Raw genomic sequence first — 24612 nt, forward strand, 5'->3', positions numbered from 1 at the left:
ACACTCCTCTGCTCCCCCTGGCAGGCTCACACTCCCTTACTCCCCCTGGCCGGCTCACACTCCTTTGCTCCCCCTGGCCGGATCACACTCCTTTGCTCCCCCTGGCCGGATCACACTCCCCTGTTTCCCCCATCCGGCTCACACTCCACTGCTCCCCCTGGCCGGCTCACACTCCACTGCTCCCCCTGGCCGGCTCACACTCCACTGCTCCCCCTGGCCGGCTCACACTCCCGTTTCCCCCATCCGGCTCACAATCCTCTGCTCCCCCTGGCCGGCTCACACTCCTCTGCTCCCCCTGGCCAGCTCACACTCCCCTGTTTCCCCCATCCGGCTCACAATCCTCTGCTCCCCCTGGCCAGCTCACACTCCTCTGCTCCCCCTGGCTGGCTCACACTCCTCTGCTCCCCCTGGCCGGCTCACACTCCTCTGTTCCCCCTGGCCGGCTCACACCGATGCCGATTATTGCACAAATGCAAAATATGTTTGAGTTCTCCTCGTCGGGACAGCCCTTTACAGCAAGGGCTATCCCTGGGCTTCAAAATAAATAAATACGATAATTACAAAGTGAAAAGCGGCGCTTTTTTTTTTTTTTTTTTTTTGTGATTTTCGTTTTGTTTTGTTACAAAGTCCCCTAAGTACACCTACCCCATTATCTCTCTCCAGACTTTTATAAATCTCTTAGCATGACTTTTAGGATCATATATGATCGAGGGAGATAACTGACAGGAGCTGATTGGTTGGTACTTTATCTCCATCAACTGTATCTCTCCCCAAGCTTTGATAAGTCTATAAGCTTGCGAGCAGGGCCCTCTGACCTCTCTGGATCTCGCTTGCCAACTCTCCCTCATTGTCAGGGACACCCCCTGAAATAGTAGCAAACTCCCTGATTGCACCTTACCCCCATTATGTAACTTTTATAATCAAAAAAACAGATACTGTATATACATTCAAATGGGATCATTGGTATAATTTCCCTGCATTGGGTATAAGGCACAATGATCCCTATGGTTACATGTATTTTCTGAAAAGTTTTAGGGTGTTTTTATCAACAAATAGATCTTACTGACTGCTTTAGGGCTCATTTACATTTGGATGTAAGTCAGGTTTAGGACACGCCCCTCAGATGTAGCAGTACAGGCCCACTTTACCGCTGCGCCCATAAGTGCTGCTTTCACACTCTCCCTGACATGCTTTTTCTAAAGTAAGCAAGTATGCACTGGATACATATAAGCCAAGGGAGAACAACACAGCTTCTCAGGAATGAGACTCCTCCTGCCAGGACAACGTGACTGGCTGCTGACTGATCTGCATGTGAGGTGCCAGGGACTCGCTAGGTCTTGGGGCCAAGGGCTGGTTTCCTGGTCTCCTTATCTCCCCATGCTCTGCCCCCCTCCCCCCTGCCAGCAGCCATTGCTGAGTCACAATGAGACTGGGCTGCAGCTGAGAGTGAGGGAAGGGGGTGACCTGGGCTCTTTTATATAACCTGTTCCTCTGCTTTATTCCTGCAGTGTCTGCTGCTCAGGAATAAAGCTACCTCTGGGAATACTAAGCCTCACCCTCGCCCACCATGTCTGAGAAAAAGGTGATTGTTGTCTTTGGAGCCACAGGTGAGTGGAGGTAAAGGGATAGCACAGCCTGCATGGCAGTCAGGGGGTAGTAGAGGTATAGTGTAATTGCTGGGCAGTCAGGGGGTAGTAGAGGTATAGTGTAATTGCAGGGCAGTCAGGGGGTAGTAGAGGTATAGTGTAATTGCTGGGCAGTCAGGGGGTAGTAGAGGTATAGTGTAATTGCAGGACAGTCAGGGGGTAGTAGAGGTATAGTGTAATTGCAGGACAGTCAGGGGGTAGTAGAGGTATAGTGTAATTGCAGGACAGTCAGGGGGTAGAGGAATAGTGTAATTGCAGGACAGTCAGGGGGTAGTAGAGGTATAGTGTAATTGCAGGACAGTCAGGGGGTAGAGGTATAGTGTAATTGCAGGGCAGTCAGGGGGTAGAGGTATAGTGTAATTGCAGGGCAGTCAGGGGGTAGTAGAGGTATAGTGTAATTGCAGGGCAGTCAGGGGGTAGTAGAGGTATAGTGTAATTGCAGGGCAGTCAGGGGGTAGTAGAGGTATAGTGTAATTGCAGGGCAGTCAGGGGGTAGTAGAGGTATAGTGTAATTGCAGGGCAGTCAGGGGGTAGAGGTATAGTGTAATTGCAGGGCAGTCAGGGGGTAGTAGAAATATAGTGTAATTGCAGGGCATTCAGGGGGTAGTAGAGGTATAGTGTAATTGCAGGGCAGTCGGGGTAGAAGAGGTATAGTGTAATTGCAGGACAGTCAGGGGGTAGTAGAGGTATAGTGTAATTGCAGGGCAGTCAGGGGGTAGTAGAGGTATAGTGTAATTGCAGGGCAGTCAGGGGGTGGTAGAGGTATAGTGTAATTGCAGGGCAGTCAGGGGGTGGTAGAGGTATAGTGTAATTGCAGGGCAGTCAGGGGGTAGTAGAAATATAGTGTAATTGCAGGGCATTCAGGGGGTAGTAGAGGTATAGTGTAATTGCAGGGCAGTCAGGGGGTAGAAGAGGTATAGTGTAATTGCAGGAAAGTCAGGGGGTAGTAGAGGTATAGTGTAATTGCAGGGCAGTCGGGGTAGTAGAAATATAGTGTAATTGCAGGGCATTCAGGGGGTAGTAGAGGTATAGTGTAATTGCAGGGCAGTCAGGGGGTAGTAGAGGTATAGTGTAATTACTGTGTATTCAAGAGGTAGTAGAGGTATAGTGTAATTACTGAGCATTCAGGAAGCAGTAGAGGTATGGTGTAATTGCAGGGCAGTAAGGGGGTAGTAGAGGTGTAGTGTAATTGCAAGGCAGTTGGGGTAGTAGAGGTATAGTGTAATTGCAGGGCAGTCAGGGGGTAGTAGAGGTATAATGTAATTGCTGGGCAGTCAGGGGATAGTAGAGGTTTAGTGTAATTGCTGGGCAGTCACGGGGTAGAAGAGGTATAGTGTAATTGCAGGGCAGTCAGGGGGTAGTAGAGGTATAGTGTAATTGCAGGGCAGTCGGGGTAGTAGAGGTATAGTGTAATTGCAGGGCAGTCAGGGGGTAGTAGAGGCATAAAGTAATTGCAGGGCAGTCAGGGGGTAGTAGAGGTATAGTGTAATTGCAGGGCAGTCAGGGGGTGGTAGAGGTATAGTGTAATTGCAGGGCAGTCAGGGGGTAGTAGAGGCATAGTGTAATTGCAGGGCAGTCGGGGTAGTAGAGGCATAGTGTAATTGTAGGGCAGTCAGGGGGTAGTAGAGGTATAGTGTAATTGCAGGGCAGTCAGGGGGTAGTAGAGGTATAGTGTAATTGCAGGGCAGTCGGGGTGGTAGAGGTATAGTGTAATTGCAGGGCAGTCAGGGGGTGGTAGAGGTATAGTGTAATTGCAGGGCAGTCAGGGGGTGGTAGAGGTATAGTGTAATTGCAGGGCAGTCAGGGGGTAGTAGAGGTATAGTGTAATTGCAGGGCAGTCGGGGTAGTAGAGGTATAGTGTAATTGCAGGGCAGTCGGGGTGGTAGAGGTATAGTGTAATTGCAGGGCAGTCAGGGGGTGGTAGAGGTATAGTGTAATTGCAGGGCAGTCAGGGGGTGGTAGAGGTATAGTGTAATTGCAGGGCAGTCAGGGGGTAGTAGAGGTATAGTGTAATTGCAGGACAGTCGGGGTAGATGTATAGTGTAACTGCAGGGCAGTCAGGGGGTAGTAGAGGTATAGTGTAATTGCAGGGCAGTCAGGGGGTAGTAGAGGTATAGTGTAATTGCAGGACAGTCAGGGGGTAGTAGAGGTATAGTGTAATTACAGGACAGTCAGGGGTTAGAGGTATAGTGTAATTGCAGGACAGTCAGGGGTAGTAGAGGTATAGTGTAATTGCAGGGCAGTCGGGGTAGTAGAGGTATAGTGTAATTGCAGGGCAGTCAGGGGGTGGTAGAGGTATAGTGTAATTGCAGGGCAGTCAGGGGGTGGTAGAGGTATAGTGTAATTGCAGGGCAGTCAGGGGGTAGTAGAAATAACAAGAGATATGGTAAGAACTTACCTTTGTTATCTCTGTTTCTACGAAGTCCATAGGGTCCACAGGGTTGACCTTGGGGTATAGGTTGGGAACCAAATCCGGGCACCACGCAGTTAAAGCTTTTAGCTCCCAGGATGCACTGGGTCCACTCTCCCTATAACCCCACCCCCAAGCCAGAGGCACCTCAGTTTGTAAGTAGCCAAAGGCCGGAGGAGGAGAGAAAAAGAGAGAGAAAACTGGAACACTCAATAACCATACTCACCGAAATGGGAGACGGAAAACCGGTGACCAGCCACACAGCCCATATGAAGCCAGGTGCGTCAGGGCGGGCGCCCTGTGGACCCTATGGACTTCGTAGAAACAGAGATAACAAAGGTAAGTTCTTACCATATCTCTTGTTTTCTACTTCAGGGTCCATAGGGGGTCCACAGGGTTGACCTTGGGGATGTCCCAAAGCAGTTCAACCAAGGGTGGGGACGCTCCTGTGCTGAGAGGAGAATCCGTCGCCAAAAAGGAAGCATCCTGAGAGGCAAAGGAAACCAATGCCTAGAACCTTAAAAAGGTGTGGACAGAAGACCACGTGGCCACCTAGTAAGGCAAAACAGCCGAGGTGCCACAGCGAGCCGCACACGAGGGTCACATGGCCCGAGAAAAAACAAGCATCAACAACAGGAAGGCCTACCCATGGGTAGGCCCCTGAGGAAGACCTACGAGGCCATCCAAGTCAACATTTGGTTATAGGCCGGCCATCCTTTCCTGTGAAAACCAGAAATCTCAGACCACCAATAAGGAGTCCGATTTCCGTAAGGAACCTGAACGGATCACATAAATCCAAAGAGGCCAGACCACAGTCAATGAGGCCACACCAGCCGAGAGGACTGGGGACAGAATGGCCGTACCATAAGTTCCAGAATAATATGGAACCTGAAAACCACTAAGAAGAAACACAGGGCGAGAGCAACTCCCACCCTGACATGATGCCCTCCAGAAGAGGGAGCTACATGAGAACGCTCCCAATTCAGACACTCTCCTGGTTGATATAAACACCCTGAGAGAAAGAGAGAGCCTAAGCAATAGACCATGTAATGGCTATCACAACCAGCGGTTCCATTGACTGTCCCCGGAGGTAACGAAGAACCACTACTTACTCCCAAGGAGTCCCTAGGGAGGACAAATGGAGGCATAATCAAGAAAACACTCCAAAGGATGAACTGGATACCAGAGTGAAGCAATTCCATATCTTAACCATACTGACAGTGTAGAGATCCGCACTGTCAGGAAGACCAGGCCAAGTGTGAAACCCAAGCCAGCCGGAAGGAATGCCAGAATATCTGGAAATCCTGGACACCGGAGGATTGTATCGACAGGTACAATACCATAAGATTTATGGCTGCCACAGTTTGTGGTAGGTCCCAGCAAAAGCTGATCCATGTGCTCTAATCATTCCAACGATGACAAAGCCAGGGAAGCCGTAAGACCACTGTAAGGACACAGTCAAAGACAAACGACCCAGGTCCAAGGCAAAACCAAGGACCCTGAGACAACAGGTCCGGGCAGTGAAGCATCAGGGATGGAGTATCGATGTAGAGACTCCGAAGATCCAAGTACCCCTGACATCTGGGGCAAGCAGGAACCACCAGCAGGAAAGCATCTCCGTCTCGATTGAAAACACTTCCAAAGACCTCGAGGAAGAAGGGAGACCGGAGAACACAGGTACACAAAGTGGAAGGACCACTTCACCGACAAAGAGTCGCTGAAGTTTGCTTCAGAATCCCCAGAGCTGAACTGTAACACCCTAGTGTGATAAAGTCAGAAGGCCATGAGGGTCACCTCAGGGGGGCCCCCCCTGCTCACCAGGAGATGAAACCTCTCTTGGGGAAGAGACTAGTCCCCGGGATGCACGTCGTGACGGCTGAGGACTCCCGCTTCCCAATGGAGAGCTCCTGAAATGAACGCTGCCGAGATGGTCGGGAGGAGACCCTCGGACTATGTCCGAATATGTGACATACCTGTCATTGCCACCCAACGAACAGTGTTGCTAAAAAGGAAGCCACTGTCCTGACCCTGTCGGACTGAACCTTTTCAGGTTCACCGGGAAACAAGAGTTATGCCAGAGTAAGTTAATTGACAGGGTGGAATCGACAGACGTCCAACTGCACTGAAAAGGATTCGGTCCAGACACTGTCCCTAGCAAAGAAAACCCTGGACGAGATGGCCATAGCCACCCGGACAGGGACCGACTTGCCTCCGGAGAGAGCATCATCGTTTGAACAGTTATCCGACAGAAAAAACTCATTCCATCTGGAGATGAGCCAATTATGGAAAGGCCTGGAATGGAACTGAGCCCATTCCACCATGCATCCCAGAGTGTAAAGACATCTGTCGACTGCGCAGACAACCATGTACTCCTAATGGAAGAGAGGAGATTCCGTCTTACGCCAGAAGAATTCTCAGATTCTGAGAACCCAGCAGGGATCCTAGATGAAGAATACCCAGAGAGGGATGCAGGGAGGACTTTTTCCCCGTTGATTAAACGTCTGCACCCTGAAGAAGCCACAGTCATCCTGACCTGGCCGTAAAGTACCCCGGTGATCCCGCTAAGAGCAGGAGGCCGTCCAGGTACAGGAGCATTGGGATATACTGAACAGAAGAACTGTCAGAAAATCCAAAACGCTGGTAAACCCCTGTGGGGCTGAGGACAGTCCCAACAGGCAGAGCCCGAAAAATTGTAAGTGTTGCTGTGATACAGCAAACCTCAGCCCATGCTGAGGAAAGGTCTCTGTAAGTACCCGTAGGCACGCGTCCTGTATATCCAGTGATACCCTAAAGTCCCCAGGTTCCAAACATCGTATGATGGAGCATAGGGATTTCCTCCTGAGCCCAGGTAGCTTTAGGAACTGGTTCAGGGAATTGAGACAGAGAACAGGCCAAAGAGGACCATTCAGCCACCGCACCAGAAAGAAAACAGAACAACCAGTCCCTCACTGAGATAGTGGGGATGGCCCAATTAGCTCCGCTTACCGCAACAACTGCATAGCTTTCTGGATCTGTAAGGCCCTTGTAAAGAGGGCGTACCCTCCTACCCACGTAGCCGCGGCAACTTGACACTAATACCGGGCGAACTGAGAAAATCGGTATCTCCCAGTTGTAGGCCTGTCCCGTCAGACTGAAGAGATATCCGTAGGTTCAGAAGCAGGATCGGCTGGCAGTCCAGGCCTGCTCGGTACTGGATATGTCGGCCCTTGTAGATGCCGACAGTCTACGAAGAAACAGACCTTTAGGCTGACCGAGAGGACAAAAAAGACTTAACAGACTTAGTCTGAGGCCTTGTAGTGTGCATAGCTGAAAGCGGTAAACTTGTCGTTAGTAATACTGCCAATGTTACTACAATCTTGTCAAGGTCAGGACCAAACAATATCAACCCTAAAGATGGTATCTGCACCTCTGCATTCTCAGAGCGCAGCCATAGGGTATTACGGAGGATACAGTCGCAGCCGGAACTCTGAAAGTTAGGAGACTGGTATCCAATATAGGCATGTCCACCTATGACAACTGCATATATTACATGAGCGACCAAATACATTTGAACCCCCGACGTGTTGGAGGGGAAAAAACGTTACAAATGCATCAACCCAATATGCAATAGTATCAACCAACCATGCTATAGCCATGGTAGGATGGGTAACAACTCCCGAAAGCAAGTATACTGATTTCAGGCAGAGTTACCACCTACGGATCCGAAGAATCCGACCACGCAGGAATGGGAGGCGTAGTAACGTCTGTAATCAGACGAGTAACACGCCCATCCCCCCCAGGAGGGGCTCGTGATGCCCTCAGGGAATTTGGGACAGGAGGCCAAACACTGTTGTAACACCTCCTATCTGGCAACAGCCAGAGTCCCGCTATGCGATCCACCCGCTAGTCAGCAACAGGTAACCCGAAGGCACGCAATACTGAGGGTGTATGATACAGGTGCAGGTCAACATTCACTCTAACCAGAATGGACCTGCTACCAGCCCTAAAGCAGGGATAATAATACCTGAAATAGGCTTCCCCCCGTGTAAGAGGGAAAGAGCCCCGAACAGTACCCAGTTCACGGCAGAGCCAACTGGGAAGTAACCACAGGGCGTCAACCACGCCAATTAGCGTTTCGTAGAAAACGACATCCACCCAGGGTGGCTGTTGTGGTAATCCCTGCAAGGGGAATGACAGACTATTGTGGCACCAGGGGGAATTCATATACTGCAAAAAAAAACCCTGCAGGGAGCGGTAGTCTGTGTCACAGGGGAAGAGTGCAAGAAGCTGCGAGATACCCTGAGATGAAAAGGGCAGTATGGTGAAGTAACCCCAAGTGAGGTACAACAATGGGGCCCGCCCGGCGATCCGCAATTGAGAGGATCCCGAGAAAACAAACCGCCCAAGGGGGTCGTGAAAGAGGCCGGCACCAGATGACGCCACATACAGAACCCTTTATGAGTCAAATCCTCCGCACTAACACCTGCAGCACATGACTTGCAGGATAGTAAAAATGGGTGCAGTATAACGCTCTATCTCCTGGTCAGACATATCTGACCCATCTTGGCGGAAATATTAAGCAGCACTATACTGGTCCTGACTGATGCCAAAAATAGCTGCAGGGACCCATTTTCAGCGTATGCAACACACAATTCCATCTAAAATATGGCAACGTGCAGCACGCAACAGTATGTGACAAACCACACAAATATTAACAAGTATATAAATGTGAGGTCTCAGAACCACCCTAAGTACAGCTGTATTAGGGCAGATAAAGAAAAGGGATAGATATACACTGACAGGTGAGAGAATAAAGTACAGTCAGCACTAGCATAAGTCACATACAATGCAGATATATACATATATACATAAACATGTCATATAATATACTGCACTATTACACTGCATTCAACTGCCCAGATTCAGTGTCTGGGAAGGCTACAGCGCTGTGTACACTGACCTGATGGTGAGGTACGCAGGGGGACTGGACTCACTGCCATCTCCAGAGATTTCTGCTGCACCACAGAGATAAAATGGCCGCTGGAGACCTCAGAAGAAGCGTGGCCCGCGGAGGAAGCAGCTCAGCGACGCCAGACTATGGATACTGAAAGGCGCGCTGAGCTGAGGGGAGGAGCCGCTGTAACAGGGAAGGCTGCCTCCCCTGGCCGGCTATTAACCCCCGGGACGCCGGCTCCCTGCACCGATCGTTAAGTCCCTGGTGGTCTAGTGGACACACGGGGTATGGGGGGCCCGCCGCCACTGCCGGCGCCTCCGGTCTGTCCCCTGAGACCGGAGGCACAGGACTGCATTTGAAATGCGCGGATCACCGCAAGCGGTGATCCGCGACCTTACCTGCTCCCCGTGGATCCGGCAGCAGTCCTGGGCGCCCGCAGAGTCCGGCTAGTACAGACTCTGGGGTCCCGCTGAGATCCCCAGATCTGTACTGGCGTCTCAGCGCCAGCGGGGTGACGGAGCGGCAGCTTAGACGTCCTATGGACAGTCCGACGCTGCCGCTCTGAAGAGTCCAAAGTCTATGAAAAAAACTTTGTCCCTAAAAAAATAAAATAAGCTTAGGGGCTGCTAATCAGCTCCCCCTGCGCTAACGGTGACCCGACTCCGGCCGGGCACCAACTTAAACTGAGGTGCCTCTGGCTTGGGGGTGGGGTTATAGGGAGAGTGGACCCAGTGCATCCTGGGAGCTAAAAGCTTTAACTGCGTGGTGCCCGGATTTGGTTCCCAACCTATACCCCAAGGTCAACCCTGTGGACCCCCTATGGACCCTGAAGTAGAAATAGTGTAATTGCAGGGCATTCAGGGGGTAGTAGAGGTATAGTGTAATTGCAGGGCAGTCAGGGGGTAGAAGAGGTATAGTGTAATTGCAGGAAAGTCAGGGGGTAGTAGAGGTATAGTGTAATTGCAGGGCAGTCAGGGGGTAGTAGAAATATAGTGTAATTGCAGGGCATTCAGGGGGTAGTAGAGGTATAGTGTAATTGCAGGGCAGTCAGGGGGTAGTAGAGGTATAGTGTAATTACTGTGTATTCAAGAGGTAGTAGAGGTATAGTGTAATTACTGAGCATTCAGGAAGCAGTAGAGGTATGGTGTAATTGCAGGGCAGTAAGGGGGTAGTAGAGGTGTAGTGTAATTGCAAGGCAGTTGGGGTAGTAGAGGTATAGTGTAATTGCAGGGCAGTCAGGGGGTAGTAGAGGTATAATGTAATTGCTGGGCAGTCAGGGGGTAGAAGAGGTATAGTGTAATTGCAGGGCAGTCAGGGGGTAGTAGAGGTATAGTGTAATTGCAGGGCAGTCGGGGTAGTAGAGGTATAGTGTAATTGCAGGGCAGTCAGGGGGTAGTAGAGGCATAAAGTAATTGCAGGGCAGTCAGGGGGTGGTAGAGGTATAGTGTAATTGCAGGGCAGTCAGGGGGTGGTAGAGGTATAGTGTAATTGCAGGGCAGTCAGGGGGTAGTAGAGGCATAGTGTAATTGCAGGGCAGTCGGGGTAGTAGAGGCATAGTGTATGTAGGGCAGTCAGGGGGTAGTAGAGGTATAGTGTAATTGCAGGGCAGTCAGGGGGTAGTAGAGGTATAGTGTAATTGCAGGGCAGTCGGGGTGGTAGAGGTATAGTGTAATTGCAGGGCAGTCAGGGGGTGGTAGAGGTATAGTGTAATTGCAGGGCAGTCAGGGGGTGGTAGAGGTATAGTGTAATTGCAGGGCAGTCAGGGGGTAGTAGAGGTATAGTGTAATTGCAGGGCAGTCGGGGTGGTAGAGGTATAGTGTAATTGCAGGGCAGTCGGGGTGGTAGAGGTATAGTGTAATTGCAGGGCAGTCAGGGGGTGGTAGAGGTATAGTGTAATTGCAGGGCAGTCAGGGGGTGGTAGAGGTATAGTGTAATTGCAGGGCAGTCAGGGGGTAGTAGAGGTATAGTGTAATTGCAGGACAGTCGGGGTAGATGTATAGTGTAATTGCAGGGCAGTCAGGGGGTAGTAGAGGTATAGTGTAATTGCAGGGCAGTCAGGGGGTAGTAGAGGTATAGTGTAATTGCAGGACAGTCGGGGTAGTAGAGGTATAGTGTAATTACAGGACAGTCAGGGGTTAGAGGTATAGTGTAATTGCAGGACAGTCGGGGTAGTAGAGGTATAGTGTAATTGCAGGGAAGTCAGGGGTAGTAGAGGTATAATGTAATTGCAGGGCAGTCAGGGGGTAGTAGAGGCATAGAGTAATTGCAGGGCAGTCAGGGGGTAGTAGAGGTATAGTGTAATTGCAGGGCAGTCAGGGGGTGGTAGAGGTATAGTGTAATTGCAGGGCAGTCAGGGGGTAGTAGAGGCATAGTGTAATTGCAGGGCAGTCGGGGTAGTAGAGGCATAGTGTAATTGTAGGGCAGTCAGGGGGTAGTAGAGGTATAGTGTAATTGCAGGGCAGTCAGGGGGTGGTAGAGGTATAGTGTAATTGCAGGGCAGTCCGGGGGTGGTAGAGGTATAGTGTAATTGCAGGGCAGTCAGGGGGTGGTAGAGGTATAGTGTAATTGCAGGGCAGTCAGGGGGTGGTAGAGGTATAGTGTAATTGCAGGGCAGTCGGGGTAGTAGAAGTATAGTGTAATTGCAGGGCAGTCAGGGGGTAATAGAGGTTTAGTGTAATTGCAGGACAGTCAGTGGGTAGAGGTATAGTGTAAGTACTGTAGTCACAGGCAGAGTTTGTGAAGTATTGTTGGGGTTTGTAGATTACAGCATGTGGGCATTATCATAGGCGGCCTAAACCTCACAGCTAAATTGATATATTCATCCTGTCGCTTCCTTATTGTTTATCCGCAGGGCCAGCTCTTGGGGTGTTCAACCAGTGCGGTCAAACAGGGTCCGCCACCCCATAGAGGGCGCTTTTCCACCCGTGGGCCGAAATGGCCTGCGGGTGGTCTGGTAGGGAGGTTGGGTACCCCCACCGTAGCAGCTGTGCGACGGTGCCGGTCTCCGGAATTTCAATGGATGCTGTGCGCATGTGCGCGGCATCCCTTCAGTGCCGGGAGAGGGCTTGGGGAAGCCCAGCTAGTGACGGAGTGCTGGGCTCCCCCCCAGCCTGACCAAATAACGTCATTTAGGGGCATGACCTATGGTAATTAGGCCACACTCCCATTTACAGGCTAGGGCAGTGTTGGCTAACCTTGACACTCCAGCTGTTGTGGAACTATATATCCCAGCATGCCCTGCCACAGTTTTAGCATGCCCTAATAGCAAAACTGTAGCAGTGCATGCTGGGTTATGTAGTTCCATAACAGCTGGAGTGTCAAGGTTAGCCAACACTGGGCTAGGGGAAGGACAATCACCCGGGCGGCATAAGGTGCGGCTACCCCTGGAGCCGGCCCTGTTTATCCCTTATTGCTTTCTGTTTCCTGTATTTCTTCAGACATTTGAAGGTCTACTAAATCTTACACTGCCAACTGAAAAGTGATGTAAATACAATCTATTGTCCGTACTAAACTGTTTGCTTATAACCCTCTCCGGCAGGAGCTCAGGGCGGATCGGTGGCTGCCTCTCTACTACAAGATGGCGTCTTTGCGGTCAGGGCAGTGACTCGGGACACCAGCAAACCAGCAGCTGTGAAGCTGAGGGAGGCCGGAGCAGAGGTCGTGTCCGCAGATCTGGACAATGAAGAGAGTCTGGTGGCCGCGCTGACCGGAGCCTATGGAGCATTCGTGCTCACCACCTACTGGGAACACTTCAGCAAGGAGAAGGAGGTGGCCCAGGTAACGACCTCTGTGGTATCTGTCTGTGATTATGGAGAAATGCTAGCCACCATTGTAGCCATATTTATACTTCTGAATTCCCAAGCTGCAAAGGGGCAACATCACCTGACGTTGATCTCTGCATAATAGTGCAAACTCCTCCATCTAACCATGGAACTGTGAGGGTCTAATGTTGGGGAACCATTTTGTCTTGGGAGATGATGGACCCTGCTGGCATTTTAACAAACACTTCACCCAGACTGAGATCCACCTAACCATGATTGGCAGAAGAGCTATCAATCAAAGTAGGTGGCTACTGATTGGTCCTTCCATCCACTCCCACCTTGTGCTGTCATTTAAAATGGCAAACAAATTAGATATACGGGTCCTGCACTATAGAACTGGTGAAGTACGTGGAAAATAGCTGCACAGAGTAAGCCCTGGATACAGTTGTCCTTCTGTCATTCTGTCTTTCTATACAAATCCACAGTTTACAAGCCAGGATCGTGAAATTTTACATACGAGCGTATTAAAACACGGTGGAGGCAACTAAAAAAATTTGAAATCGAAATGAATTACTGTTCATTTTTAATTAATTAAAAAACACAATTTTTGCATAGCGTTCGCCCTCTACAGGTCAGGTACGGAATTAGAAAAGGATTTAGCTTATCTACTATTTTTTTCACAGCATATGGGTAGGGCTTCTGAGCAAGCGTTTTGTGTTGTCATGTTTTTTCATGATCTTAATGTTTATTATCAAAGAGAGCTTTAGCAGGCTTTGCCAGCATTCTCAGCTCTCTGACTATACCAAATTACGCAACAATATTGACTTCTTTCTTCCAACTGTGTCAAAATGATGACTTTGCAAGGACCCTGCTGTACTCTGAGCTGCCAAAATATTACACCTGGAATGCTTCTCCCAAAGTTTTTCTGCGCAGAGAACAGGGAGTCGCTGTAGATGGTCATCCTGGTATCAGAGCAACAGAAGCTCTTGGCCGTGTTTACACTGTACATCCAACAAATTTTGAATGCTTCTATCTCCGAAATTTGCTTTACACCGTTACAGGTCCTACTTCCTTCGAAGACCTTAGGACTGTTGATGGGGAAGTTTGTCACACTTTTCGTGAGGCCTGCCTAAGGAGAGGTTGGTTTGAGGATGATGTGTTAAACATTCTTAAAATCCCGGGCAACGCCGGGTACTCCAGCGAGTCCAATATAAGAGTAAAAGCAACGAAAAGCAAATATGAAATGTAATATAATATAGTCACCATAATATTAGTACAGCGTATTTTCCTCTCATCAAGCCTACAGTGGCTAGTAACTGTATACTGGCCCCTCCTCTGGGACCAGCGCTGCGCCCTTCTCCTCTCCAACTTTATATATTCCTCCCCTCTTACCCCTCAGCACTCCTTCAGTACTTTCTCTCTTCCCCCTTGAACCTAAATGCCCCCTCCCCCAATTCTGGCATCGCTGCCCCCCCTCCTTTGCATCACCCCCGACCCTCCTCTTCCCCCTCCTCTTCCCGACACATATATATCTATATACTATGGTGCCAAATTGATTTGCCCCCCCCACTCTAAACAAGTTGAGATGACCCCGCATACAACATTCTTATAACAAGATGGCATAGTAAAACGTTAGTGAGTACGGTTTCCCACACACGACTTCCAGCGTCAGCAGCTAATACAATGACCAGCTATCAGCTTCCGATAATTTGCCGAAACGAATACGTATTTATAGTTATTTTGTGACCATAAATTATCTAAATCATTTTTCTGCATCATTACTTATATTAGAACTGACTTCTCCCGTCTGACTGTAATTGGGATAAAAGTGCAGGAGAGACTCCATATAACTGCTGTAATTAGCAAAACGCGAGGAGGCTGTTTGTGTCTAATACTAATTTACAGATGTGTCCTGTTACAGCGTCGCTGCGTATGCAGCAAATTACGCCACTCATAGCGCAAAGCGTGGTGCGCCCGTGAACGGATACGCACTCTGCGTTCACACCCACGCCTGCAGGATTGCACGGTGCAATCGCAGTGCACCGCCATAGCGTACCATAGCGCATGGTGCTGCGGGTAATTCGCATGGCGTGATGTGTGCGCACATTTGTAGCGCGATCGGCAAAGATGTAGCAGGACACATCTGTACATATAATGAAAGGGAATGTAACTGCAAAAACGTATTATGCTAAATTGTACCTATCACACGGATAGTTTTGCGTGCAGGCCATGAGCAGGTTTATTTTAATTTTTTTAAATTGAGTCATATTTTATTGATTTATCAAACTTTAACGTATTAAAAGAAAACATCAGACAATACAATATCCAAAGATATTTGTAGTACAAAGAAAAAAATATCATATATGGCATGTAGCAGAATACGAACCGGAAAAAAAAATAAATCACCAGGCATGTAGACAAATAACAATACATGGATTACCTAAGTAAAAATATAAACAGCAATACATCCATACCGAATTAAAGCATCAAATATTTGTACTGTAAAGAGATATAATACTAACATGCTAAAAGAAAGAAAAAAATTATAATTATATATGTAAAAGAAAAATAAGGTACATCTTCTAAATCAGGGATGGGGAACCTGAGGCTCAGGGGCCATATAAGGCCCCCGGAATCATTCGGTCTGGCCCTCGGAGCTTTTTTCTGCTAGCCTCATTTGGCTAATATGGTGCCTAGAATGGCATCCGACAGCCAGAATCTATGCAGCAGTGCCACCTGGAGCGTACTTAGGACGCTTCAGACGGTCACACCGCTGCCCTTTCAGCTTCCCGGAGCATCCTCAGGATGCTCCAGGCATTGCTGTAATCACCGGCGATTGTGCCCCCGCCCCTGTGTGACATCACATGGAGGGGGCGTGGCCTGCACCAGGCCTGCAAATAATGTTATATATATAAAAATGGCCCTCGGCAGAAAAAAGGTTCCCCACCCCTGTTCTAAGTTAAGCCATGAGCAGATTTAGGGGGTTTTGTCTGCCCCCCGTGTTGCCTGCTGATGGATACACAAATTCCACACCATAAGGCCACGAGATCTATTATATTTTTGGCATTTCATGACAAATCAGTAGGATTAACAGGAGGGGTTGTGGTCAGAATTAAGGAATTGTGGGTAAGGGGAAAGAAACAATGACATTTCTACTGAATGGTGAGCTCTGCAGGCGTACGTACTACTCACATCTTAGGAACCAGGGTAGAATATTTTTGTTTGTTCATGTGTTAGCACTTCCTTTAGATAAAATAAAAGGCAACAAAAAATAACCACTGTTATTTCTTTTTAAACAATGCAATAACTCACGACTAATCGCACTTGATGATAAAATATTTTCTTAATTTAGCTAGAATAATTTCCCGGATCAAAAAAAAAGGACCCTTTAAATCAGTGATTCTCATCCTCATCCCTCAAGTTTTCCCAACAGGTCATGTTTTAAGGATTTCTGCGGGTGGAAGCAGGTGGGATAATTACTGATCCAGCACAATAGATTAACTTTACCTGTGCATGATTAAAGAGATCCACAAAACATGTCCTGTTGGTGGTACCTTAAACTACTGGCGACTGCACCGTTTTTGAGTAAAGTGACTCGACCATTGATGAAGATCTTTCTTCTTTCCAGGGAAAATTGATCGCAGATTTAAGCAAACGACTGGGCCTCACCTTCGTGGTCTTCAGTGGCCTGGAAAACGTGAAGAGGCTGACGGGAGGGAAGCTGGAAGTGCATCATTTCGATGGCAAAGGGGAGGTAGAGGAATATTTTAGAGAGATTGGAGTCTCTATGACCAGTGTGCGACTTCCCTGTTACTATGAGAACCTCATGACCTTCTTCAGGCCCCAGAAGAACAAGGACAGTGACAGCTACTCTTTGGGTATGGCACTGGGGTGATGCCTTGTGTGGGCATGGGCACAGGGTGTGTAAAAACATCGGAAGTTGTAGAGACTGGTGGGGGATGACTAAGGAGGGCCGGGGACATGGTTGGGTGGTTTGGGGATATACCTAAGTTTATGATTATACAGGTATGGAATCTATTATCTGATTGGCTAATGGAAATGTACACCTAGACAAGCAAAAGATAATTAGAATAAGGTGGTCAGACCCTGATACTTTAAAATTGTTCTTCATTAAGGTGCAATTGACAAGGTTCTAAATGCCTTATTGTAGTCAATATAGTACAACTGCTGCTTGTCCATGATGTCCACTGAGGTGGACATGGATAGAAGAACCTGTAGCCAATCAGATCGCTGGAATGCTAACAGCAGCACAGAATACTTTAGCTGAAGTGTGACCGTCACATGTGTGATTATATTAGGACAGAGCTACGGTGCCATGATGGAGTCAGCAGGGAAATAGTGGAAAGAACAAGGTTCCCCCCATCAGCACAGAGCAGATATAGAGACGCCTGTAACCCAAGTGCAGAAAGATTGTGATGTCAGACACCAGCTCTATATGACGTCATACGTCCTCCATGTGTGATAGGTGCTGAGTGTAGAGGACGTCATACGTCCTCCATGTGTGATAGGTGATGAGTGTAGAGGACGTCATACGTCCTCCATGTGTGATAGGTGATGAGTGTAGATCTGTAGCGGTTTCATGTCGCCAGTCACAGTTCTAGCGCTTTGTTGGGAACATTAACACCTTTCACATGTTATATTGTCATTTTAAAAATGTCATTCCAGTCATCCCCATGGGCGACGTCCTGCTAGATGTGATGTCTGTGAAAGACTTGGGCCCTATCGTCGTCACTATCTTGAAATCTCCGTCACAATATGCCGGCAAGGACATTGGCCTCAGCGCGGAGAAGCTGACGGTGGAGCAGCAGGCGGCTATAATGTCCAAAGCCCTTGGGATAACCTTCAAGGATGCCAAAGTGAGTATTGGTGGTATAGGGCTCTCCCAGTGTCTAATGGGAGGAAAACACAAGAGTAGGTAGTGGAGGAGTGAGATACAGTACACCAGCGCTATAATTCCAGGGCCACATTACCGAGAGTAAGAAAAAGCGGCGGTAGCGCTAATAGACAAATAAAAACATTTATTACTAACAGTATATAACATAAGCACAAATAAATAGTAACAATAAAATGAGATTCAAAGTGTCAAGTAAATGCAGTAAATTACTACAGAAAAAACAACAAGCTGCTAAAACTGACTGCCCGACTTCTGAGGAAACTGGGAGTAAAGTCCCGGAGAAACGCGTTAAGGTACATGGGCTACTGGCTGCTAATTAGAAGCCAGACTTTCACGGACGACTTCTCCCCCTGTTGTGCTGCTCATTGCCTGTGTGTCCAGGGTTCTCACACCTACAAGTGACTAATACCCGACGGCAGATATTCACTGTACAGGTGCAGATACAGACACGGAACGTCAGCCTATTCCATCTGGGAGTCAGAGGAAAGTGATCAGCAGACGGCCGATCCAAGACAATGGACTTCATTCAGAGTCGGTCGTAGCGGCCGCACGGTCGTACGCCACCGATGTTCGCTAAACTGCGCATGCGTAAAGTTTGCAATGCGCGTGCGCAAACTAGCTGCTATGATCAGAAATTTCTGCCAGGTCGGTAGTTTGAGTGACAGATTGCGGCGTTTGTGGGTGGTAACAGGGGAAGGTGCTTGAAAACGGGGGAGTGGAGATCCGAACGCAGGCGTGCCTCATTATGCGAACACCGTTTTATGGGAGTGCATAATTAACAAAGTAGCGTCATGGCACATGTGATATGGGAGGTTTTACACTGACATGATCGTAGAGCTTAAGAGAGGGTATGGTCAACCTTAAGCTCTACGACCAGTTCCGATGGTCTCGATTAATCCTTATATGGCCGGAGATGACGTGTAATGCGTACGAGAAGGGGGCGTATTTTTTTGTCTTCCGGCCGCTTCCTCCCCTTGGTCGTCCAGCTACCGATCAGATCTTAAGGACGCAACTTGCGAGTGCATCATTTGCATATCCGGCCCCTTTTCCCGTACGACCGTGCGGCTGCAACGACCGACTCTGACTGAGGTCCTGAGCTCACTGTGTGGATGGATTGGGGAGCTGTGCAACAAGGAGCTAATTCCAACGGAGGAGAGTCCCAGGACTAGTCGGGCATTATACCTCTGCATCCTCCACTATTCCCAGATCACGGCAGCCATTATTCACCGTAAACCTCCCCTTCTCTTCACTGTGTCGACAACACAGCTCTAAATAGAGATTACATCCAAAACCACCAGTGTACAATTTCTGAATTGGACATATAACACCTTGGACTAGGTGAGATTCCATATTTGCTTTATTTATATGCCATTGGGATAGAAGAATCCCAGGAATAAGACATTGGGGAGACCTTTTTCGTCAGTTTTAGCAGCTTGTTGTTTTCTCTGTAGTAATTTACTGCATTTAATTGACACTTTGAATCTCATTTTATTGTCACTATTTATTTGTGCTTATGTTATATACTGTTAGAAGAAAATGTTTTTATTTGTCTATTAGCACTACCACCCATTTTTTTTACTGTCATTTGTTTTAGTGGGTTGCAGTTCCCACTTATACCCCTTTTACACCAGCAAAAACCTGGGTTATTGCTGGGTCTACCCAGGTTGCAGCTCAGCGTAAAAGGGTCCCTGAAAAATAACCCGGGTCAAGTGACCCGGCAATCCAACCCAGGTAGCTACCAGGGTCGGACCCAGGATGGACCTGGGTAATGGTGCAGTGTAAACCGTGCAACCCGAGTTATCCAACCTGGGTCATGCCTAAAATGAGCTGATTGGTGGTTGAGGAGCAGTCACCTCCCACTTTTTATGACCTCACAAGTTTAACAGGGCAGGCCTGGGTTCAGTGTGAACGGGGCTGACCTGAGATTAACCCAGATCGATGGTGCTGTGTAAACGGTGTCGGACCCGGGTTTTTGGTGGAAAAGAGGTATTAGTGTAGCAGCAAATCAGCCAAATATTGTTCTCACACAGACTTTATTGCACACCATTTCCCTTTTTCCACATTACTGAGAGCCTTCCACCTGCAGTTTGCAAAGGCCTCAAACAGGTGAAGCAGTAAACGCCAATCACCGCGCTACAGTTCAATGAGGGTATAAACAACTGGACTACTTATTGCCATTAAAGCAAGGAGGCTTCTGAGTCCATAATAAAATGTAATATACCCCATGAACACACATAGGGCCTGATTCAGAGCTGGACGCTCTGAATCAGGTCTTTTTTTTTGTCCGGCCTCCTGGCACTAGCCTTCGATTCCAACATGTTGTATCCGTTGTAGAAGGTTTTGATGCCGCTGAGAGGTGATCAGTGTGCACGGAATAGGATTCCTCCTGGTACAATGGTCAAGACAGAGGTTCCCTTGGTGGTGAATGCCGCGGTTCGATGACACCGTGTGCTAAGGCAGGGATAGCTGATAGCGTGCGACTATTTCATCCCTTGGAGACAGGAATTTTTTCAAGTCTGGAGTCTGTCGCCAAAGGGACAGAACGCGATGACGGTCGCACTCTCTCAGCTATCCCTGCCCTAGCTCACAGCACCAGCCACCTACATCATTCACCGCCAAGGGGGAACCTGGGTATTTGGAGGACTTTCAAGCTGGGTGTACACCATCCAACAGTCCTACCGATGGTTCAATCGTGTGTCTCGGTGTAGAGATTGTGCAGCCGTCATGGACGACGCCTGTGTGTATGCCACATTGTATCGTCCCATCCGACGTGCAGCATATCACATGGCACAATGCGATATACGATGTGTACCAAGGACAGATATGTAGCACACACTATGCGATGGTTGTGCAGAGTAGTGGCAGGTACCATGAGTACCACCTATACGCTAGGTACACACTATACAGTTATTGGGCCAATTGGCCAATAATCGGGTGATCTGCCTGATTTATTGTATAGTGTGTGTGTGTGTGTGTGAACAATCGTTTCTGTGTCTCACCAAGAAAATGGTTTAAAGACATCCAAAAACGTTTTCCTTCAATTATCGGATCCGTTGTCCAAGACAGAAAATCTCGTCCTCCATCCCCCGATATCGTGCAGTGTGTGCGCGCATTCTCCATAATCTGCCCATATTTCCTACGCATATTATGTAGCACAGATATTGGGGCTTTCCGATTTAAAAAAAAAAAAAAATCGCTCCCATTTGTCATCCCGATCATAAAAGTCGCACAGCGTGTATCTAGGTTAAGTTGTGACGTTCTGCATTCCTCTACGTATGCTGCTCTATATTTCAGCCTACAGAAGAGGACTAACATTGTTATTGTCCCCTGTCGCTGCTAATTACCTCTCATCTGTGCTTCTACAGTGTTACCCAGCTTCCCCTCCCCCCACCCTCCCTATGCCAAACTTGTGGCTGGTGGTAACTGTGACTTAGGGGTCTACGTACTAAGCCTTGGGAAGAGTGAAAGTGGACGGAGATAAAGTACCAACCAATCAGCATCTAACTGTCACTTTACAAGCTGTATTGTGTGGGAAGAATGATAGTTAGGAGCTGATTGATTGGTACTTTATCTCTGTCCACCGTATCTCTCTCTATGGCTTAGTACATAGCACCTTTATTTCATCTATTCATTTGCATGTCATTGATACATGTTATATATAGTATTGAAGCTGGTGCTTTGTAGGAATCCGATAATATAATTGATATTCTCCTATTGGTAAACTGTAATGCGCAGTTATGTATGTTTATGGGTTGTATTACATATTGCTATTACCGTATATACTCGAGTATAAGCCGACCCGAATATAAGCCGAGGTACCTACTTTTACCCCAAAAAACTGGGAAAACTTAGTGACTCGAGTATAAGCCTAGTGTGGGAAATGGCAGCAGCTGGTAGTGCCCCCAGCAGTAATCCCTCCTGGTAGTGCACCCAGTAGTAATCCCTCCTGGTAGTGCACCCAGTGGTAATCCCCCCTTTCAGTGCGTCCAGTGGTAATCCCCCCTTTCAGTGCCTCCAGTAGTAATCCCCCCCTGGTAGTACCCCCAGTAGTAATCCTCCCCTGGTAGTTCCCCCAGTGGTAATCCCCCTTTTAGTGCCCCTGGTAGTGCCCCCTGTAGTAATCGCCCCCTGGTAGTGCCCCCTGTAGTGCCCCCCCCCCCCAGTAGAGAGAGATGTGATAAGAATAACAAAAAAAAAATCACTTACCTGAAACTCCCGCTCCTGGTCCCGCCGCTATCCGCTCCTCCGGCCGCTTTGCATGGGAGAGACGTCGTCATGAGGGTCGCGGGGGGGGGTCCGTGATTGCGGGTGCGGGGCCTAGGGGCGGGGCTTAGCGCAGGGGGTAGCAGCGGCGACTGGTCGGCGCATGCGTGGGCACTTAATCACGGTATTTTTTGCGAAAATACAGTGATAAGGCTCCGAAGGGGATTTGCAGGGACAGAGCTTTATCGCAAGCTCTGTCCCTGCAAGGCATTTGTAGTAAATCCCTGTGATATTGCCTGAATTATTTTTAGTAAGCAGATCGCATTTCCCATAATTGTAATGGGAAATGTGATCCGACCAGAGTTACTAAAAATAAATTGTGAAAAAATACAGGCAAGGCGGAGCCCGGAGCCGGCCCCAGTGATCAGCTGTGTGGTCTAAACAGACCACACGCTGATCACTGTAAAAAAAAAAAAAAAAAAAACTTACCTGTGTCCAGGGACCGGTGACCGGGGCTCCGGTGATGCCTCCCCTCCGGTCAGTTTGTCTCCCAGCCTGCACTGGGGCCCAGTCATCACCCAGTGCAGGATGGGATGTCAGCTGACTGGAGCCACGGAGGACATCACCGGAGCACCGATCACTGCAGGTAAGTGTAATTAAAGGAGGGGTGGTCGTGGGGGGGATTCGGGATCGCAGGGGGTGGGGCTTAGCAGCAGGGCCGGGGCTTAGCGATGGTTGGTCAGCACATGGCGTCGGCACTTGTCACTGTATTTTTTCCGAAAATACCGTGATAGGGGTGCGGAGGGGATTCGCAGGGACAGAGCTTTGTCGCAAGCTCTGTCCCTGCAAGGGATTTTTAGTAAATCCCTGTGATATTGCCTGAATTCGCAATGTGGATTGTAGTAAATAGAGACCTATAGACGCTGCAGGCTGAGAGTGAGGGAGCTGGCGACATTTTGTGTCTTTATAACCTCCGTCTCTTTGCTTACAGATTTCCCCTGAGGAATACGAGAAGATGGGGTTCCCAGGAGCAAAAGAACTGGCCAATATGTTCCGCTTCTACTTGACGAGACCCGACCGGGATGTGGAGATCACGCGCAAACTCAACCCCAGGGCCAGAAACTTCCAGCAGTGGATGGAGGAGAACAAGGACTATTTTAAGGACCTGTGAATGTGTCACTTGGCATTGGCTGGAGGTTCAAAGGAAAGGACTAGAAAACATTGGGGCCGATTCAGACCCGGACGCTAAGCCGCGATCGCTTGCTATGGGCGATTTTCGCCCGTCTGCGCATGCGTCAATATACGCATGTGGCCGCGAACCAGTCACTACCATTGGGAAACGATCGCTCTCTTGCTCATTTCAAGAGCGGTAGTTTGAGTGACAGAACGGGGCGTGTGTGGGTGGTGGCTGTGGCAGGTCTGTGTAAACGGGGAGTGCTTGCACTAGCACAGGCGTGGCTGGGCGTTGTTACACCAACTAAAGGGCGTCCATAATTACAGTGGAGCGTCATTGTAACAGTCACCTGGTGTGTTTATTCCCAGAAACACTGGCTGGGCTTACGGTAGCCTAGGGCCTACCTCAAACACTACGAGTGCGTCCGATAGTCCTTATACACTTCCTGGAGATGACGTGTCTTGAGAAATAAAAGTGGGGGTCTTTAAACACAAGCGTGCGCTCACTGCCATCGCTCTCTAACACATAGAGGGCATCCTTACACCTCACAGTACGATCGCAGTATTTGCATACCCGGCCACTTTAGCCTGTGAGCGATCGCGGCTTAGCGTCCGGGTCTGAATTGGCCCCATTGTGCTCAGTGTGACCTGGACCATGAAAGTGACAGAACCTTCCTTCTCCGCATGGAGGCCATTTTGTTTTCTGTCTTTAAAAAAAAAAAAAAAATGTTTCATTATTTTACAATTTTATTAATAAAAAACGAATAACAACATTCCACGTCCCAAGCATTATTATCCTTTATTTATCTATGGGAAATACAATTGTACATGATAACCCCTTACACAGCCATTTACCAACATAGCTTTAGATTCCCTTTGGCTCCTCGCCTTCAGTTCTGTAATTCAGTTATCTACCCTCTGCCATCTAGTAAGCAATGCCAGCAGCTTGCCCGCCCGCCACTTTAAAACAGTTTGCGCCTTGTACAGAAGGGGTCATTTCTTTTTTTTTTTTTTTCTGTTTACAACTTCTGTCATTATTAAATTATGGGGCCATTCAGCTTTCATTAGGGCTGCATAATGTTAGATATTAATGTAATTATATATATATATATATATAATATATATATATATTCACTGTCATTGTTCCTATTATATAGAGCAGTTTGGGCGATTATATTAGGCCTGATAGAGGCTGTAAAAGTATCACACCGGCATATTACAGGCTGTGTCCTAATTAACAATGAAAAGAAAAGGCTTCTATATCTGCATTTAGACTCTCAGCTACAGGGGGCATTTACGTCTCCTAGCAAGTCACGGCATATCATATCTAGCTGAGGAGTTAGTGTTACAGGAGAAGGGTCAGGTATGCAGCAGATTCTGTATCATGGGCAGATCCTGCGGCCGGATAGGACATGGAAGGTAAATCAATGCAGAATAATGATGCACGTGAAGAACAAGAGGTTCCTTTCCCTCCAGCCTGCAGTAAGGTGCCGAGTGCCCAACTCTCCCGCTTTCTCTGCAAAGTAGTTGTCATATCTAGGGACTCTTTTACTAACGAGTTTTATCACCAA

General features: G+C 48.4%; 1 protein-coding gene across 2 annotated transcripts; it reads left to right on the forward strand.

The window, feature by feature from the left end:
- The first annotated feature begins 1265 nt into the window (after positions 1–1265).
- LOC148506395 (nmrA-like family domain-containing protein 1) lies at positions 1266–23805 on the forward strand. 2 transcript variants are annotated; one of them, XM_088446933.1, is made up of 5 exons: positions 1266–1607; positions 12528–12766; positions 16379–16628; positions 17437–17627; positions 22860–23805. In XM_088446933.1, exons 1-5 carry the CDS (start codon positions 1568–1570, stop codon positions 23037–23039), a joined length of 900 nt encoding a protein of 299 aa, XP_088303059.1. In that variant the 5' UTR covers positions 1266–1567; the 3' UTR covers positions 23040–23805. The 2 variants fall into 2 exon arrangements, with proteins under 2 accessions (XP_088303059.1, XP_088303058.1); XM_088446932.1 differs by lacking the exon at positions 1266–1607 and adding an exon at positions 3627–4395.
- The last annotated feature ends 807 nt before the right edge of the window (positions 23806–24612 follow it).

The sequence above is a fragment of the Taudactylus pleione genome, unplaced genomic scaffold (assembly GCF_031769625.1).
Source record: "Taudactylus pleione unplaced genomic scaffold, aTauple2 ptg000407l, whole genome shotgun sequence".
Taxonomy (NCBI): Eukaryota; Metazoa; Chordata; class Amphibia; order Anura; family Myobatrachidae; genus Taudactylus; species Taudactylus pleione.

Excerpts from the sequence above, each read along its gene's own strand:
- LOC148506395 (XM_088446932.1), top strand. The coding sequence starts at position 4,155 with ATGCACTGGGTCCACTCTCCCTATAACCCCACCCCCAAGCCAGAGGCA. Across the intron at positions 16,629-17,436 it reads CAGTGACAGCTACTCTTTGG|TCATCCCCATGGGCGACGTC; the intron begins GTATGGCACTGG and ends ATGTCATTCCAG. Across the intron at positions 17,628-22,859 it reads TAACCTTCAAGGATGCCAAA|ATTTCCCCTGAGGAATACGA; the intron begins GTGAGTATTGGT and ends CTTTGCTTACAG.